At 35.8% G+C, this 17894-nt stretch overlaps 1 protein-coding gene across 4 annotated transcripts in view; it reads left to right on the forward strand.

Moving 5' to 3' along the window:
* TANK (TRAF family member associated NFKB activator) overlaps nt 1-17894 on the forward strand; it is a 103465-nt gene that overhangs the window by 43976 nt on the left and 41595 nt on the right. For 3 of the 4 annotated variants that reach the window (XM_007965139.3, XM_073019757.1, XM_073019758.1), the window contains exon 2: nt 4131-4278. In XM_007965139.3, the coding sequence (XP_007963330.3) occupies nt 4180-4278 (99 nt within the window). In that variant the 5' untranslated portion in view covers nt 4131-4179. Of the gene's footprint in view, nt 1-1522; nt 1805-4130; nt 4279-17894 lie in introns of those variants that run through there. The other variant, XM_007965140.3, reaches the window with a different exon arrangement.

The raw sequence follows: 17894 nt of genomic DNA on the forward strand, positions 1-17894 counted from the left end.
CCGTTCCCCATATGGTGCCTTACACATAATAAGCCAGCAAATACTTTGTTCTAATTGAAGGGTAATGGGATATATTTTATTAAAATCAAAGCTTTGTTAGGGCTGGGAGGCTTTACCAAAGGAGGGGAAAATTATCTTTCTTGCTCATGCTGCCTCTCCTACTCCAGGACAGTTTCATTATTGAACCAAGGGATCAATGAAAGAGGAAGCAGGGATTTTCCTGGTGTTTCTTCATGGACAGGCACACCATGGTCAATCACTGGGCTGGATAGGTGGGACAAGAACCTGCTGCCCTCAGTTTTGCTTGTCTGAACCACTGGTCTGGGTAGGAAAAAAGGAATTACTGCCAGAGGGACAACAGTGGGTAGATGAGAGTGTCCATGCTCCAGAAGAATTGCAGGGGACGAGATTGGGATGGTGATTTGCGTTGAGCTAACCCTGCTACCTTCTGGGATTTCAGAATTTTTTTCTCATGTAATGGAAGGAAACCAGCAAACCAAATCCAGAAATAAAGCGAAACCCTAACTACAAGAGTGTTTTCAAGGGAGAGGTTGCTGTAGCAGTCTCCTGGGTTTGGAGAATGAGCCTAACCATGAGATTTAGGTTTGAGCATGTTTACTATAAATATAAAGCATTCTCGTGGAGTCTGGCAAATATTGCGGAAGGGGTACTGAAATGTAATTGAAATGTAGCTGCCTCTTAAATTAATTTTATACTTAACAAATGCTAAAAATAAAGAAAGAAACAAGTGGCTTTAAAGTTCAGGGTGTTAATATTTGAAATCTGTCCATTTTAATTAGCTGAGTCCCAGAGACTTTCCTTTTACTCTGGTCGGTGTTGCTGATCTAACACCTAATTCCCTTCTTGGTTGTGAAATAGGAATTAAAAGTATCATTTACTTATTTGTATCAACCTGGAACTTATTTCTTCAGTATACATTCTTATTTCAGGAAATAGGACGCATCTGTGTGGAATTTACTCAGTAGCTCCTCTCTTAGTGACATTTGTATAATCTAATGCAAGGACCTGAAGTGATGGCTCCACGTGATTTACCTGCAGACGATGCAGCTATTTTTAGTGCTGCATTTACGTTTTTAAAAACAAGAATGCATCTTGTTGATGGAACAGACATGCATTTTTAACTCATAAACTCAAGAACTGTAGAACAAGGAAGTTTCTTAGAAATTGAGTCCAAACACCTTTTTGTACTGAAGAAAAGGAAACTTTGGTCCCAAAAGATTTAGTGGCCCTTAACTAAGGGTCAGTCAGTAATAGAGCAAAGCAAGGAACTAGCTGGATTTCCAGTTCAAGGCTCTTATTTGTCCCAGATCTAAAAGTACAGGTGTGGTTTACACTGACAATTTTTCATGACATGCAGCTTTTTAAGGCTTTTTAACTTAGCCACTTAGCTACTTAAAACCTCTAACTTCTGTATTAGTATATTATAGTATATTATAGTCCCTGTGACTGCCTATACTTACTTTTTCTTTCCTCTTTGCATATTTATTTTTAATCTCATGTATTTTTTGTAAGTAGCCTTAGTATGTTTTTGAATGAAGCAGTGTCTAAAATACTCAAAAGGGTGCTTTTTATTAATGCTAATTGCTTATGTTTCCATATTGTCTATGTCTGGGCAGAGATCCTAGCAATGTTAATTATCCTAACAAGATTTCAACTTTTTCATCTATCAGAGATAGCGGTAGAAACTAACTTCCTAAGTGGAATGCATAGAGTTGCCATTTCTTCAGTTTTTCAGAAAGTGATGACATTGTTATCCAAAACTGTGGAGTTGTTTTTATTCCAGGTAAATTACTTAAATGTAAATTACTTAAAATGTATTTAGTATCTTAAAATGAAAGACTTTGGCTGAAAGATTACTTGCATGTGGGTATTTAAAAGAACATTGTGATTTACGATCAGTTGATTTTTGGCAAGGGTGCCAAGGCTATTCAGTGGGAAAAGAATAACCCTTTCAACAAATAGTGCCAGGGCAATCGGCTAACCTCATGCAAAAGAATGAATCTGGACCCCTACCTCACACCTTATACAACATTAACTCACTATGGATCAAAGACTTTAATATAAATTATAAACTTATTAAAAAGAAACAGTTGAAAATCTTCATGACCCTGGATTAGGCAACAGTTCCTTAGATATAACACCAATAGTACAAACAACAAAAGAAAAAATAGATAAATTGAACTGTATTTAAATTAAAGACATTGTGTGTCAGAGGACACTATCAAGAAGTAAAAAGACATCTACAGAATGGGAGAAAATACTTACAAATAGTATTGGATAACAGTCTAGTTTCTAGAAAATATAAAGAACTTTAAAAATTTAACAATAAAAAGAGAAATAACCCACTTACTACAAGTGGACAGAGGATTTAAATGGATACATTGCCAGAGATACACAAATGGCCAATAAGCTCATGGAAAGATGCTTGTTATTAGGGAACTGGAAATCAAAACCTTGATAGGGTACCCCTTCACACCCACTAGGATGGCTGTAATTTTTTAAATGGACTATAAGAAGTATTGGTGTGGATGTGGAGAAATTGGAACCCTTATACATTGCTAGTGGAAATGTAGAATGGTACAGCTTCTGTGGAAACTGGCAGTTCCTCAAAAAGTTAAACATAGAATTACCATATGACTCAACAGTTTCACTTCTAGGTGTATATCTGAGAATACTGAAAACGTGTTCACACAAAAATGTATACACAGATGTGCACAGTAGCCTTATTCATAGTAGCCGAAAGGTGGAAACAACTCAAATGTCCATCAACTGAGGAATAAACAACATGTTGCATATCCATACAATGGAATATTATTTAGCCATAAAAAGGAGTCAAGTACTGTTACATGCTACATCATGGATGAACCTCAGAAACATTATTCTTTCTGAAAGAAGCCAGACACAAAAAGCTTGTATTGTATTATTCCATTTATATGCAGTGTCAAAAATAGGCAAATTCATAGAGACAAAAAAAAAGATTAACGGTTACCAAGAGATGGGGGAAGAGGAGGATTGGGACTAACTTAATAGGTATGGACTGTTTTCGGGAGGGTGATTAAAATGTTCCAGAATTAGATGATGGTGATGATTGCACAACATAATGAATATTCTAAAAAATACCAAACAGTACACTTTAAAATAGTGGATTTTATACTATATGAATTGTATCTCAATTGAAAATGTGAAAATTTTAAAAGTGTGCCTAAAGATGTAACAAAAGATATTAGGACAGTTTAGAGACTGAAATTTTGAAGAATTTTCAGAAATATGAAATAACTTGGTACCCAATATAACTGATAGAGAACTTTGTCTAGTCTGTGGCTTTTAGAGGATTAACAGAAAGATCCTGTGTTGTGGTTTTTACAGTTGGACAGGAAGAATCGGAGTCATTAGTTAGCCTTCTGCTCAGAGCAAAGGAATGTCGTTAAGAGATGTTATGCGAACTGAGATTATAAAACCAAATTACCTCCACTGAGCAAATCACCTGTATTCAGAAACAGCAGGGAAGTTAGAAAACTAATAGGTATTGGGGGTAGGACTGAAGGGATGTAATTTTTCTTTTTTAATGTACAATGCAACAGCAACTCTCCCTAGATTTTGTGCTAAAATAAGAACATTTTCACACATTTTAATTGCTCTGTGATAACAACAGTGTGAACTCCATCCACAAACATTTATTATCTATTTAATTTTGCTCTAATTTCAGTGTAGCAAGAATTCACCGTGTAAGTGGGAATAAGAGTCCATTTAGTAAAACGAAATCTCTTCCCACATTGCTGATCCTATTGTACATTTCCATAATAAAGAATTTAAAATGGCCTTTTAGATTTTCTCATTTTTAGGTTAAGTTTATAGATTACTATTCTCAAAGTAGCATCTTCCTGAACTGGAGCCCCACTTGCTCCTTGAACATTAGAATAAAAATATTTAAAAATTGTAGGACTTAAGGTTTCATAAGATTTCTAGTCAGGATTTTAGATGAGACTTATGTTTAGTATTTGGTGCTATAATGTTTGTGATAAACCTTATAGAACTATCTTTAAGGTGCATTTTTAAAATGAGATTTATGTAACTTAGTAATTATCTAAATTGTTCTCATTATTTTGCAGACCTGTCATTTACTCCATCCTTTATAGTGATGCTACAGGACAAAGAGGAATGGATAAAAACATTGGCGAGCAACTCAATAAAGCATATGAAGCCTTCCGGCAGGCATGCATGGATAGAGATTCTGCAGTGAAAGAATTACAGCAAAAGGTGTGTGGTTCTGGTTTTGAAAGTTATTCTTTATCTTGGTACATGGAATTTTAGAGCCTTTTGCATCAAAAATGTTATATTGTCAGAAATTGTCCTGAAGAGCTATAATTACAGAAATGCAGGTATATGTTAATGGATGAAATTTGAGGTTTTTGTTTGTTGTTTTTTTAAAAATATTGCCACCCATAGGAAGAGTTGATTTCATGGGCTCCTTTTCAGGTGATTGTGGAAGATTGTGAATGTTGTCTTCCATAAATAATTTTAAAATATCAGTATTTATAAATAAGGAGGAAAGGCCGGGCGCGGTGGCTCAAGCCTGTAATCCCTGCACTTTGGGAGGCCGAGACGGGCGGATCACGAGGTCAGGACATCGAGACCATCCTGGCTAACATGGTGAAACCCCGTCTCTACTAAAAAATACAAAAAATAGCCGGGCGAAGTGGCGGGCGCCTGTAGTCCCTGCGACTCGGGAGGCTGAGGCAGGAGAATGACGTAAACCCGGGAAGCGGAGCTTGCAGTGAACTGAGATCCGGCCACTGTACTCCAGCCTGGGCGACAGCGCGAGACTCTGTCTCAAAAAATAAATAAATAAATAAATAAATAAATAAGGAGGAAATAACTATAAAAACAGTTTTATGACAAAGTTAGAAGTATCACTGTCTCCGTTTGTTTGGTTTTGGTAGTTTTTACGTTGTTATTTGGCTGGCAGGAAAACTTCAAATCTTAAAATATTCAAGAACAAAATTTGTTATTAATTTATAATACTCTTCCATTTTTTATAATAGTTAAAAGTAGACTATTTCAGTGAAATCTTTAATGACTTACTAAAAGTTTCAGCTTTTAAAATTATCCCTGTACACCCTGTACTTCCAAACCTCAATTCTTGACTTCTGTGCACCTGCAGGCCCAACACCGTGTATAACTTGCCAAGGCATGGGTCTTGCACTTGCACCCTCTAAAGTAATGGCCTGAGCCATATGTTGGCCCCTGATGACCCATAGTCTAAATATTAGAGTCCTGTCTTCAGCAAGTGAGAGCAGGGCAGGAGAAGGTTAGAGAGAGAGAGAGAGACTGTTTCCTGAGGCCTGCTTCGAAGGCCTGAAGCACCGCAACATTGTAACAAAAGACTATAACAAGAGTTGTGGGAGTTAGGAGCTAGGAACCATGGTCAAAAACCTAATCATAATGCCACAGCTAGCCATGCAATTATTAACTTCTTCCTTAAATACAGGAACTACACAATTTCCTTCTCCTTTCTAGTTGATAAATCTATAAAACTAGCTGTCATTCATAACTCCCTCCATTCTTCAGAAATCATCGTTATTCTTTGTGAGGCTCCTCTTGGTTTACAAAAAATACTCCATTATGGAATACTTATGAATACTTATGGACTGTAAGTCTTCATTAGGGGAGGATAGGAGGAAAGAGCGCACAGTATGAGAGAGGGCTTTCTAAAATTATTGAACTGAAGTTTAGAATTTGAATTTTTTTCAGTTCAGGTTTAAGACATAACTACTTTTGTAGAAAACAAAAAACTCAGTGTTTGTTGTTCTTAGATTCATTAAGAAACCATGACAATTCTATATTTCTTGTAGAGGAGTATTAAGATATCTTTTGGATAAGACCGAAACAGGAATTCCTGTTAGCTCCTATTTTTCCACTAGCCGTTGGTAAGCAATTGAGAGTTGAACCCCTTATCTGCTGTGAAAGAAGCCTTTGCTCACATTAGCATATATTCCAAAGAAGGAAAAGGGAAAATTTTTTACATTTAGTTTTCAAAGCTAATATTTGTTAAGTACTCAAGAATGGATGAAGAAAAAATGTATAATATGTGTTGTTATATGTTAAATTCAAAATATTCTGGTAGATTTATTTAAGAAACATTTATTGAGTACCTCCTAAGTACTGGGCCCTTAATGAAGTTTTGAGAATACTGAAATAAATAAAATATCGTTTATATCATTAAGAAACTTTAGCCGGGCGCGGTGGCTCACGCCTGTAATCCCAGCACTTTGGGAGGCCGAGATGGGCGGATCATGAGGTCAGGAGATCAAGACCATCCTGGCTAACACGGTGAAACCCCGTCTCTACTAAAAATACAAAAAACTAGCCGGGCGAGGTGGCGGCGCCTGTGGTCCCAGCTACTCGGGAGGCTGAGGCAGGAGAATGGCGGGAACCCGGGAGGCGGAGCTTGCAGTGAGCTGAGATCGCGCCACTGCACTCCAGCCTGGGCGACAGAGCGAGACTCCGTCTCAAAAAAAAAAAAAAAAGAAACTTTAAAAAGTTCAAATAAATCATACATAAAATAGATATTTTACTATATAGTGGAATAAAAAAGAAAAGAAGATGGTAGTTATTACTATAGTGTTTTATGTGCTACAGTAGACATCAGCATAGGAAAATACATGAGCACAGAGAAGAGATACTTGGTCTGTGAGAATCAGGTAATAAGTTCAATGTGAGTCCATACTTGAGCTAAGATTAGGAAGAGTTTAGCAAACTGGGGAAGAAGCAGGAGGAGCACTATATGTTTAGAAAAACTCAGAAGTGAGAGAGTGTATGATATATTTCATGTACCACAAGGAATCATATAGCTTCAAAGAGAATGATAGGATGTTCCAGGAAAAGAAACTGTAAAGATAGATTAGTATGGCTAAGTAGTTTGTACTATATCGTTTTTCAGTCAAAAGTTACCGAAGGGTTAATATGTGCTTTGGAACAGTCTTCCTGACAGTGAGATAGAGATAGATAGTATACAGAGCAATGTGAAATTGAGCTCAACAAATATAAATTAAGAACCTATTTCATACTAAGCAAAGTTCTAAGAGCAAACAATATAACTGGCAACTATCCAGTTGCACTTTATGCACTTTAATATATGTATTGATATAAAATCATGTAGTTATATGATACATAACATATATTAATATACATACATACTAAATGTATGCACATATATGTTATACCTGAATTTTTTAAAAAAGTGAATGGCAATCATTTCAAGCAATCAAAATGAGGACATAAATTAAGCATTAGAGGTGAATTGGGGAAAATATTTAAGGTTTATTTAGGAGACAAAATGGAAAACAGGGGCACCTGAATACAGGCCACATCTGAGGCCTGGTACCCTCTCAGATGGTGTCCTGGTATCTGGAATAGATTACTGGATTAATGGTGGTGCTGATGACTGAAACAAAGGATGGATAAGAGGGTACAAATTTGGGGTGGGGAAATAAGATCTATAAATAGGTTTTAGTTAATATTTTCAGTTACCTGTGAGGCTTACAGGTGAAAATGCCAATGGATGGTTGTAAATGTGAATCTAGGCCTAGAAAAAGTTCTGAATTGGAAAATGTAGATATGGAAGTAATGGATTTTGTTGTATCCTTAAATGTGAATAACATCTCCCAGTTAAGAGTGCATAGGTTGAAGGAATATTTGAAGGATAGAAGTGAGAGAGGGAGAAGGAAGGAGAGAAGATCAGTCACTTGGCCTCTGGAGATTCAGAACATAGGTTAAGCAATTTGAGAGGCATAGGAAGAGAACTTGGAGAATACCAATATTTTAAAGAATAGGCATAGAGAGGGAAAAATCATTAAGGAAACTAATAAAAACCACTCTACAAGGTAAGAAACAAATGATAGAAAAAGAGTGTAATATCATAGAAGCCATTAGAAAAGAGCTTCAAGAAGGAAGCACTAGTTAGCAGTACCAGATATCCAAGAAATCTAGTAAGATGACAACTGGCGAAGCCAGTTGCATTTGGCTATGTGGAGGTTACTGACATTTATGAAGGCAGTTAAGTTGAGTGGGGAGGGCAGATTGTAGTAGGCTGAGGAGAATTAGGGAATGAAGAAGTAAACACAGTATAAACCATGCGGTTAAAAGCGTGACTGTGCAGAAGAGAAATAGAGTGATAACTAGTGAGATTTTTTTTTCTTTTGTTGGATAAATGAAACAATGTGGAAGCGTAATAACACAGCAGAGAGAGAGGAGAAAGCTTGAACATAGAGTGAAAAAATAATTGATGCCTTTTTACAATCACATTACACAACAGCCAGAGTGATCCTTTTAAAAAGAAATATTTAAATGTTAATTATATCAGTCTCCTACTCAAAATTTTTCAGTGATTTCTATAAAATATAAGCCAAAGTGATGAACAAAATTAGCTGGACATAGTGGTATATGCCTGTAGTCCCAGCTACCCAGTAGGATGAGGTGGGAGAATTGCTTGAGCCCAGTGATCCTGGGAAGTTGAGGGAGAATGAGGCTGCAGTGAGCTGAGATCACACCACTGCACTCCACTCTGGGTGACAGAGCGAGACCCTGGCTCAAAAAAAGAAAAACAACCAAAGTCCTTCCTATGGACTACTAAGGCAGAGCCTAGTCTAGCCCTTACCAGACATTCCATTTATCTCCTACCACTCTATTCTCTCACAGCCTTTCTACCACATGGGCTTCCTGTTGTTTTTCAAATATATTCCTATTTCAGAACCTTTGCATTTACTATCCCATTTGGTTGGAGTGGTTTTTCTTTGGATATTTTCATGGTTTTCTCCCTTATTGTTTTCCTCCCTTATTGCTTTCAAGGACAGTCTCTTCAATAAACAGTGCTAGGAAAACTAGATAACCATATGCAGAAGAATGAAAGTAGACCCCCATTTCTCACCATATATAAAAATCAAATCAAAATGAATTAAAGATTATATATAAGACCTGAAACTATGAGACTACTAGAAGAAAACATTGGGGAAATGCTTTAGGACATCGGTCTGGGCAAAGATATTTGCCCAGGCACAGGCAACAAAATTAGACAGATGGTATTATATCCAGCTAATATTACACAACAAAAGATACAATCAACAAAGTACAGAGACAACTTACAGAATGGGATAAAATATTCGCAAACTGTCTGACAAGGGCTTAATAAGCAGGCTATATGAAGAACTCAATTCAATGGCGAAACAGCAAAAACAAATCAATTTTGAAATGGGCAAAAGATCTGAATAGACATTTCTCAAAAGAAGGCATGCAAATGGCCAACAGGCATTTTAAAAAATGCTTACCATAGTAATCATTAGGAAAATGGAAATCAAAACCACAATTTGATATCATCTGGGTATGAGATGATACCATACCCAGTTAAAATAGTTTTCTTGATTAAAAAATTGGACAAAAAAATAACAGATGCTGGCAAAGAGGTGGAAAAGGGAGTACACTCATATAGTTGTTAATAACCAAAAGAGAGCACGAGTGAATATACTAAAATCAGACAAAACAGACTTTAAATCAAAAATTGTTCCAAGCCGGGTATGGTGGCTCACACCTGTAATCCCATCAGTTTGGGAGGCTGTGGCAGGTGGGTCGTTAGAGCACAGGAGTTTAAGAATAGCCTGGGCCAACATGACAAAATCCCATCTCTACAAAAGAAAAAACAACAACAACAACAAAAAAAAACAGGTCTGGTGGTGTGCTCCTGTAGTCGCAGCTACTCAGGAGACTGAGGCAGGTGGATTGGTTGAGCCCCAGAGGTGGAGGCTGCAGTGAGCCATGTTTGCACCACTGCACTCCAGCCTGGATGACAGAGCAAGACCCTGTCTCAAAAATAAAAGAACAAAACAACAAAAACTACTACAAGAGACAGGAAAGGGACATTATATAATGATAACAGGGTCAGTTTATGAAGCAAATATTAACAGTTATATATGCATCATACATCAGAGCTCCAAAGTATATGAAGCAAGCATTGACACTATTGAAGGAAGAAACATTACAGCTTTATGATAATAGTAGGAGAATTAAAGTATTATACTTTAAACACTTTAAATAATGGATAGAGCAACTAGACAAAGATCTGTATGGAAATAGAGGATTTGAACAACATTGTAGAGCAGTTGGACCTAACAGACATATGTAAAATATCCCAGCAACAACAGAATACACATTTGCTCAAGGGCATATGGAACATTCTCTGGGAGAGACCATGTATTGGGTCATTAAAAATGACTTACTAAATTTAAAAAGATTGAAATCATTCTAAGTATATTTTCTAATCACAATGAAATGAAACTAGGAATCAGCAAAAGGAAAAGTGGGAAATTCACAAATATGTACAAATTAAATAACACTCTTAAACAACCAGTGGGTCAAAAAAGAAATCACAAGGGAAATTAGAATATATATTAAGATAAATAAAAGTGTAGATACAAAGTACCAAAACTTCAAGGATGCAGTAAAAGTAGTTAATAGAGAAATGTTTAGCTGTAAATGTGTATATTAAAGAAGAGAGATCTCAAATCAGTAACTTAACTTTATGCCTGAAGAAACTAGAGAAAGAACAAATTAAACCCAAAACTAGCATAAATAAGAAAATAATAAAAATGGAAACAAATATAAATAAAAAATAGAAAAACAATAGAGAAAACAAAAACAAGTGTTGACTATTTGAAAAGATCAAGAACAAACCTTTAGTTAGCTTGACTAAAAAAAGAGGGAAGACAAATAACTAAAATAAGAAAATGAGGACATTATTACCAACTTTACAAAAGTTAAAAATATCATAAAAGAGTGCTATGAACAATTGTATGCCAACAGATTGGATAAGCTAGTAAAACGTCCTAGGAACATACAAACTACTAAGAATGAATCATGAAGAAAATGAAAATCTGAATAGACCTTTACCTAGTAAGGAGGTTGAATCAGTAATCAAAAACTTCCCAACAAAGAAAAGCCTGGGATGAGATAGCTTCACCAGTGAATTCTGCCAAACATTTAAAGCAGAATTAATACCAATCCTCTCAGTCTCTTCCAAAAACTTGAACAGTATGTAACACTCCCTTACTCATTCTATGAGGCTAGCATTACCCTAATACCAAAGACACTATTAGAAAAGAAGACTACAGACTAATATCCCCTATGAATATTTGCTATGGTTTGAATGTTTGTCCCCTCCAAAACTCATGTTGAAATTTAATTGCCAGTATAACAATATTAAGATATGGGACCTTTAAGAGATCATTAGGCCATGAGGGCTCTGCCCCCATGGGCATAATTAATGCTACTCCAAAATGGTCAGTTTGACTCCTGCTGCCCTTTCTCTTTGCCCTTCAGCCACATGATACCTTCCACTGTGTGGAAGATGCTAGTGTCTTGATTTTGGACTTGCCAGATACTGGTGTCTTGGTTTTGGCCTTCCCAGCCTCCAGAACTGTGAAGAAATAAATTTCTGTTCTTTATAATTTACCCAACCTCAGGTATTCTGTTATAGCAGCACAAAACAGACTAAGACAATATCGATGCAAAAAATCCTCAACAAAACACTAGCAAATCAAATTCAACAGCATATTAAAATAATTACATACCATGACAAAGTGAGACTTATTCCTATAATGCAGTAATGGTTCAGCATACAAAATTAGTCATGATATACCATGCAATATACCACGTTAACAGGGTTGAAAAGAAAAAACATGATCATCTCAATTGATTCAGAAAAAGCATTTGATAAAATTCAACACTGTTTTAGGATTTTAAAAAACACCCAACAAACTAAGAATAGAAGGAAACGAACTCAACAAAATAAAGATCATCCAACATAGGAAAAACCCACAACTAACATCATACTCCCGAGTGAAAGACTGAAAGCTTTTTGTCTATGATTGAAATAAGTCAAGGATATACTTCTATTCACCATAGTACTGGAAGTCCTAGACAGAGCAGTTAAGGAAGAAAAAGAAATAAAAGGCATAAAATTGGATAGGAAGAAATAAAATTATCTCTGTTTGTAAACAACATATTAAGTATAGAAAGCCCTAAAGATTCCACACCCCAAAAAAATCCCACCTGTTAGAACTAATAAACAAATTCAGTAAAGTTACAAAATAAACATGCAAAAATCAGTTGTGTTTCGATAATTAACAACAAGCCATTTAAATAAGACACAAATATATGGAAACATCACATTTTCATGAATTGGACCCTTGCCTTTCTCCATATTCAAAAATTAAAACAGATCAAAGACCCAAATGCAAGAGGTAAAAACCATAAAGACTTAGAAGAAATCATAGGGGGGAAAGGTTTATGACATTGGATTTGGCAGTGACTTGGGTATGACACCAAAAACACAGGCAACTAAGGAAAAAATAGTTAAGTTGGACTTCATCAAAATTAAAACCTTTGTGTGTCAAAGGACACTATCAACAGAGTGAAAAGGCAACCCACAGAATAAGAGAAAATATTTGCAAATCATATTTGGTAAGAAATTGATATCTATAATATATAAAGAACTACAGCTCAACAACAACAAAACCTGGATTTAAAATGGGCAAGGGACTTTAGAGATTTCTCCAAGAAGTTATACAGATGGCCAATAAGCATATGAAAAGATGCTCAGCATCCCTATTCATTACTAAAAACACAGTGAGATGCTACTTCACACCCATTGGTGTGGCTGTTATTCAAAAAAGCAAAATAAGTGTTGGCAAGGATATGTAGAAATTAGAACCCTTATGCATTGCTAGTAGGAATGTAAAATAATGCAGCCATTGTGGAAAATGATATGACAATTCTTTAAAAACTTAAACATAGAATTACCATATGATTCAGCAATCCTACTACTCTTTGGTTACATACCCAGAATAAGTGCTAGCAAGGACTCAATTGGATATTTGTACATTCAGATTCAGAACAGCATTATTCACATTAGGCAAAAGGTAGAAACAACCCAAGTGTTCTTAAGCAGATGAATGGATAACCGTGAGGTGGTATATACACATAACATATACACACAACATAGTAGTATTTAGCCTTAAAATGGAAAGAAAATTTTACATGTGCTACAAAGTAGAACCTTGGAGATGTTATGCTAAGTTAAATAAGTCAGTCACAAAAGCACAAATATTGTATGATTAAACTTATGTGGGACACTAAGAATAGTCAAATTGATAGAAAGTAGAAGGGTAGTTGCCAACGGTTGAGAGGGAGGAAGGAATGAGGAGTTAGTGCTTAATGGATATAGAGTTTCAGTTAGGAAGGATCAAAAAAGTTCTGGAGGTGGATGGTGGTGATGGCTGCACAACAATGTGAATTATTTGATATATATTTTAACATATTTTTTAAAACTCTATTACAAAAAAAAGAATTGGCCTAGCCTAGATTATCTTAGTAGCCATGTTTTATTGCTATTCAACTGTCACTCATCAGTTTATACAAACTCACCAGCCTTTTACCACTCAGCTGTCTATACTCCAAGTCAGTTCTTCTCTCAGTGTTTCTTCCAGTTCACTGCAATTTGAGACTCAGAAGCTTTTCTTTGAGAAGTTAGTATGCTGTATCCATTAAGGAGCATTCTGTTCAGGAAAGACATCCAAGCATTCCAAATTGATAAGGGAGGTAAAGATAAAAGAGATAAGTGATTTTTAAAGTATTATTGGCTTAAATTACAAAAGCACCACGTTTTTTTTTTTTTTTTGAGTAAACAAGATGTACAGAATATAAAGTGATAGTCCTCTCCCTCACTCCCTAGGGCTGTCCATTGTTAGTAATGGGGTATATATCCTTTCAGAGTATGTGAATCGTATTTTTTCAAAAATGGAATCATTCTAATCTGAAAAAGATTTTAAATGTTTTAATGTCATCATCTTCTCCATTATCATCACTGAGATTTATTGAAGTTTGTTTGCCAGAGAGCTTTACAATTATTTCATCCTTGTATAAATCTAAGAGGAAGTATTATTTTCATTTTTTGAATGAGGAAAATTAAGTGCAGAGAGATGAAGTAACTTGCCCACAACCACATAGCTACTAAGTTAGTAGAATTAGTAGGCCTAGAATTTGAAAAAAATGTTTGACCACAAACTTCTTGTCTATAACTTCTCTGCCAAAAATTGTCAATCGTCTTTCAGGTTTGCACATATAAACCTACCTCATATCATGAATACCTGACAATACCTTGTACTACACCTCCTTTTTAAAACTGTTTTTCTTTTTTTTTTTTTTTTTTTTTTTTTTGAGATGGAGTATCACTCTGTTGCCCACGCTGGAGTGCGTGGCACTCATTGGCTCACCTCTGCCTCCTGGGTTCAAGTGATACTCCTGCCTAAGCTTCCTGAGTAGCTGGGATTACAGGCACCCGCCACCACACCCAGCTAATTTTTTATTTTTAGTAGAGACAGGGTTTCACCATGTTGGCCAGGCTGGTCTCCAGCTCCTGACCTCAAGTGATCTGCCCACCTCAGCCTCCCAAAGTGCTGGGATTACAGATGTGAGCCACTGCGCCCAGCCCTTACTTTCTATTCTTATATGAACCTTCCCTTTTTTTCCTGTGGCTTGAGATATCTGTGACAATTAACTCCTAAATTTATATTCCTAGTCCAGACCTGCCCTCTGAACTGTAGACCCATATATCTCACTGCTACTTGGAAGGCACATTAAACTGAATATCCAGACCTGAACTTACATATTCACCATTTTTTCTCACCTGTACCATTGCAGGAGAGTAATGAGTTTAATAAGCTGCTGTGTGGAATAATACCACCTTTTATTTACCCTAAATTTACTTTACATAAATTTCAAAGAATAATCTCTCCTCCTACTACTAGCGTCCTGCTATTGATCACGAAGTATATTTATTTTACCTGGCCCCTAAATAGTGTTTTTCTCCTTTAGTTCTAGACCAAATTTTCCATTGTTATACCTAGGCTCTGTTGCCACCATGCTGTTAAATTGTTTTTTTTAGAACCTCTAGTCTTAAAACATGGCTCTTTTTAGCTTATCCTCTGGTACAGCCCTCATTCTAGACCATACTAAAATACCAGACAATTTCAGATACATGGAAGCAGTGCACTAATCTCAGATACACAGAAGCAATCTTCTTCCCTTCAACATTTAAATTCATATTACTTCATAAATCAGAAAGGAAAATTAACATTTAATGAATGAACATATTCTACAGGTGTTACAGCCCTACGAAAGTATGCATTGTTAGCTTTATTTTCAAACGAAGAAACCGAGACTCAGAAATGTTGATTTTCCAATCTAAGTTGCAAAATCTATGCTGAAACTAGGTTTATCAGACCAAAGACCATATTCGTTATACTAACCTAGCTAAGTCATAGCTCATTCCAGGTTTTCAAACTGTTCTCTTCCCATTGCTATGAATAACTTAATATAGTCTCCTGTCTTCTTGGATGAATCCTTTCTTTGTGACTTATACATCGCTTTTTACCAAAAGAGGCTAGAGTATAATATTTAATATTTCCTTTACTCATCCTTCAGTTTATCATGTGCCAGAGACATCATATGTGCTAGCAATTAAAAGATAGATAAAACAGAGCATGCACTTAAAGGGTTCACAGTCAAATATTGCTTATTCCATTTCTTGGCATGCGTAAGCATTCATACATACCCACACTAAGAGGTCTTCTGTTCATTCTAAAGTAGAGGAATCTTTTAATCACAATAGCCTCTGACCAGACAACTTTTAATATGCTTACAGAATAAGACAAAAGATTATTATGGCGAATATAGGGTGGTAGAGTTGATTTGACCCCTGAATTGGTTATTATGTAGGATAAGCTGTTACAAAGAGACTAAGAAATACAGTGCGTAAATATAAAAGTTGACTTTTGTCTCTGCTTGGCACAAAGACTCACGTGAGTAATCCCAGCACTTTGAGAGGCTAAGGCAGGACAATTGCTTGAGCCCAAGAGTTCAAGACCAGCCTGGGCAACATAGCGAGACCCTGTCTTAATTTAAAAAAATAAAAAAATAAAAGTTCTCTCTTTTGTAGCAGTCCACAAGTGAATACAACAGGGCTAGTAAGGCAGCTCTACCATTCTTAAAATATGGTTTCCCTCTCTGAAGTCACAGTGGCTGCTCTCCTTATTTCCTTGCCAGTGAGAAGGGGAAGAGAAGTGAAGAGCAGACAGCTTTCTTTTAATGATGTTGTCCAAAATTTGTGCAGATTATTTCTGTTCACACCCTCTAGCCAGAACTTAGTCACATGATCACATGTAGTAGTGAAGAAGGCTAGTAAATATATCCTCTAACTGGGTGACCATGTGCCCTGTTAAAACTCTATATTACTAAAAGAAAGAAAGAAAATGGATATGGGGAATAATTAGCAGTCCTTGCCACATCTTTTAGCTAACTAGTCTAAAATTGCTTGGAGAGTTTCAGGTATCACAAGACTCCATAATATGGAATTAAATATTTAATCAGTTTGTTACTCATACCAAGTTACTTGTCATCAATTTCTGCCACTGTTGCATGGGAGAAATTTCTGTTGCTTCTTTGACCATCTTTCCAAGAGAAGAATCAGTAATAAAAGTAATTAAAACATCTGAAAATGTTAAAACTGATTGCTACAAGTCAGATTACCATAATCATAAATGATTAGGTTATAGAAAACCTGCAGCTGGCCTCTCCTGCTTGTCCCAAGATTCTTTGCGTTATGTAATCAGAAAATAGAAATCTCTTTGTTGAGAAAAGAAATTTGAAATGGAATTTTTCTCTTCTTGCCCCCTCTTGATTAAAAGAGAAAAACTGACAAAGTCTTACATAGAAGGAAGCAATATCCTTAATTATAAAATGATTCAGATGCTATGTTATATTAATTGCTTTTTCTTTGTACTGAGAAGAAAAGTGAAGGATACATAATATTTAAAACCATCCAATTTGCTAAGCTTATTGACTAGCCAGTAAGGCTGAAGAGAAGGCCTAAAATAAGAGTAAATTTGACTGTGGCTTGTCTTTTTATCATAAATTACAGATCTTCTCTAACGTTTTTCTGACAATAAATGTTAAGCGATCAGGACTGTTTTGTTGTCAGATTGCTTTATTCAGGAGCTAGTCTTGACCCATGTGAAATGTAAAGCTTTAACCTAAGGCTTATGTTACCTCTAAAAGCTTGTAAAACATATTTTAAAGGATTGCAAAAGGCATAAAATACCTTTATTTTAGGTACTACGTTAAAAAAAAAATCCTTCATTTTCACATAAGATGTAAATGGCCTCATTATGGTTTACCACTCTTTTTTTTTCCCCAACAACATATATACTCTATCCAAAGTGTTGATGGGGTAAAGTGGTTCATTCTGGTTTTTTCCTAAGGAAGCTACTGGTATTAGAATAAAGGTGCTCCAGGTGGTTTCTGATCAAAGCTTTATTTCTTTGTTTACATTGTCAGTACTTTGCCAGTAGATTCATTTTCCACGTTATCAGAATGAAAAATATTTGTATCCTTTCTTCCAAGGTTTTACTTCCAGAAATATGTCCTGTTGAAACTTTTAGTCAGGTATGTAGGATATATATTCAAGGAGATTGGTTAATAAAGAATTAAGATATTCATTCAAAAATATATTGAGCACCTACTATGTGTCCGGAACTGTACTAAGTACTAAATCTATAGTGATAAACAAACAGACATGCTTGCTTCCTGCTTCATGGAATGGTGGCACAGTCTAGTAAAGCAGAGACTAATCAAACAGTCTCACAAATATAGCTTGAAACTCTGATCAGAGTATCAAGAAGAAAGGTAAATTGCTATTAGAATGTCTGTTGGAGACTTGACCTAATCCAGCAGGTCGGAGATTATCATTATATAGTGATTTTTGAAAG

The sequence above is a fragment of the Chlorocebus sabaeus genome, chromosome 10, assembly GCF_047675955.1.
Source record: "Chlorocebus sabaeus isolate Y175 chromosome 10, mChlSab1.0.hap1, whole genome shotgun sequence".
NCBI classification, from domain to species: domain Eukaryota; kingdom Metazoa; phylum Chordata; class Mammalia; order Primates; family Cercopithecidae; genus Chlorocebus; species Chlorocebus sabaeus.